Below are 624 nucleotides of genomic sequence, written 5' to 3'. Positions count from 1 at the left end.
CGCGCGCTCCACCTGTCAGGCTGCAGCCCAAGCTAGGCCCAGAAATCGCGGGGCTCGGTGGTTCAGACTCGCAGGGGCGCGTGAGCCGATTCTTCGTCCCGGGCTCGCCTGGCCTCTTCGCTTTCCTTGTGGTCCTTCTCAAACAAAGGCAATTCACGCCCACCGCCATTTTCCCCTTACCTCAAAAACCACCTCTTCGTCAAACTCCGGTGTCATCCTTCTCCGCCATGCCACCCACCTCAGCACGATGGGAAATGAAGGCAGGAGAACAGACTGCACCCAGGCATCTGCCTCTCCCCGTCCCGCGGGTCCTGACAACTACAGTTCCCGGGAAGCTTCGCGGCTCACGCCCCTTTTCTCGGCCGCCTCATTGGAGAAGAGGATGGGAATGTGGGCGGGGAGGGGCGGGACTAAGGAGAAGCTCCTGCTTTCCGATTGGAAAAGACAGCGGCTTTTGTCTGCCTTTTACGGCGACTACTAGCAGGGGGCGTGCGGCGCGCTTAGTTTTGTGGAACTCCTGAGGAGCCGGCGTCGGCGGAGTCGAGTTGAACGCTGCTGGGGCACGAACCCGGCTTTCTGCTCCGAGCGCGGTGGGGCGGCGCTCTTGCTCGCCCGCCTGCGGCG

At 62.7% G+C, this 624-nt stretch overlaps 1 protein-coding gene across 2 annotated transcripts in view; it reads right to left on the bottom strand.

Moving 5' to 3' along the window:
* The window catches only part of Vezt (vezatin, adherens junctions transmembrane protein), a 61,450-nt gene extending 61,126 nt beyond the window's left edge, over nt 1–324 (bottom strand). Inside the window, exon 1 of one of the 2 annotated variants that reach the window (XM_033763842.1) lies at nt 181–324. In XM_033763842.1, the coding sequence (XP_033619733.1) occupies nt 181–216 (36 nt within the window). In that variant the 5' untranslated portion in view covers nt 217–324. The remainder of the gene's footprint in view (nt 1–180) is intronic. The other variant, XM_033763841.1, reaches the window with a different exon arrangement.
* Nucleotides 325–624: the final 300 nt, after the last annotated feature.

The sequence above is a fragment of the Fukomys damarensis genome, unplaced genomic scaffold (assembly GCF_012274545.1).
Source record: "Fukomys damarensis isolate Sample0158 unplaced genomic scaffold, DMR_v1.0_HiC HiC_scaffold_15, whole genome shotgun sequence".
Classification (NCBI taxonomy): Eukaryota; Metazoa; Chordata; class Mammalia; order Rodentia; family Bathyergidae; genus Fukomys; species Fukomys damarensis.
Note: the sequence above shows the minus strand (reverse complement) of the source record. Positions and strands in the feature narration are given on the sequence as shown.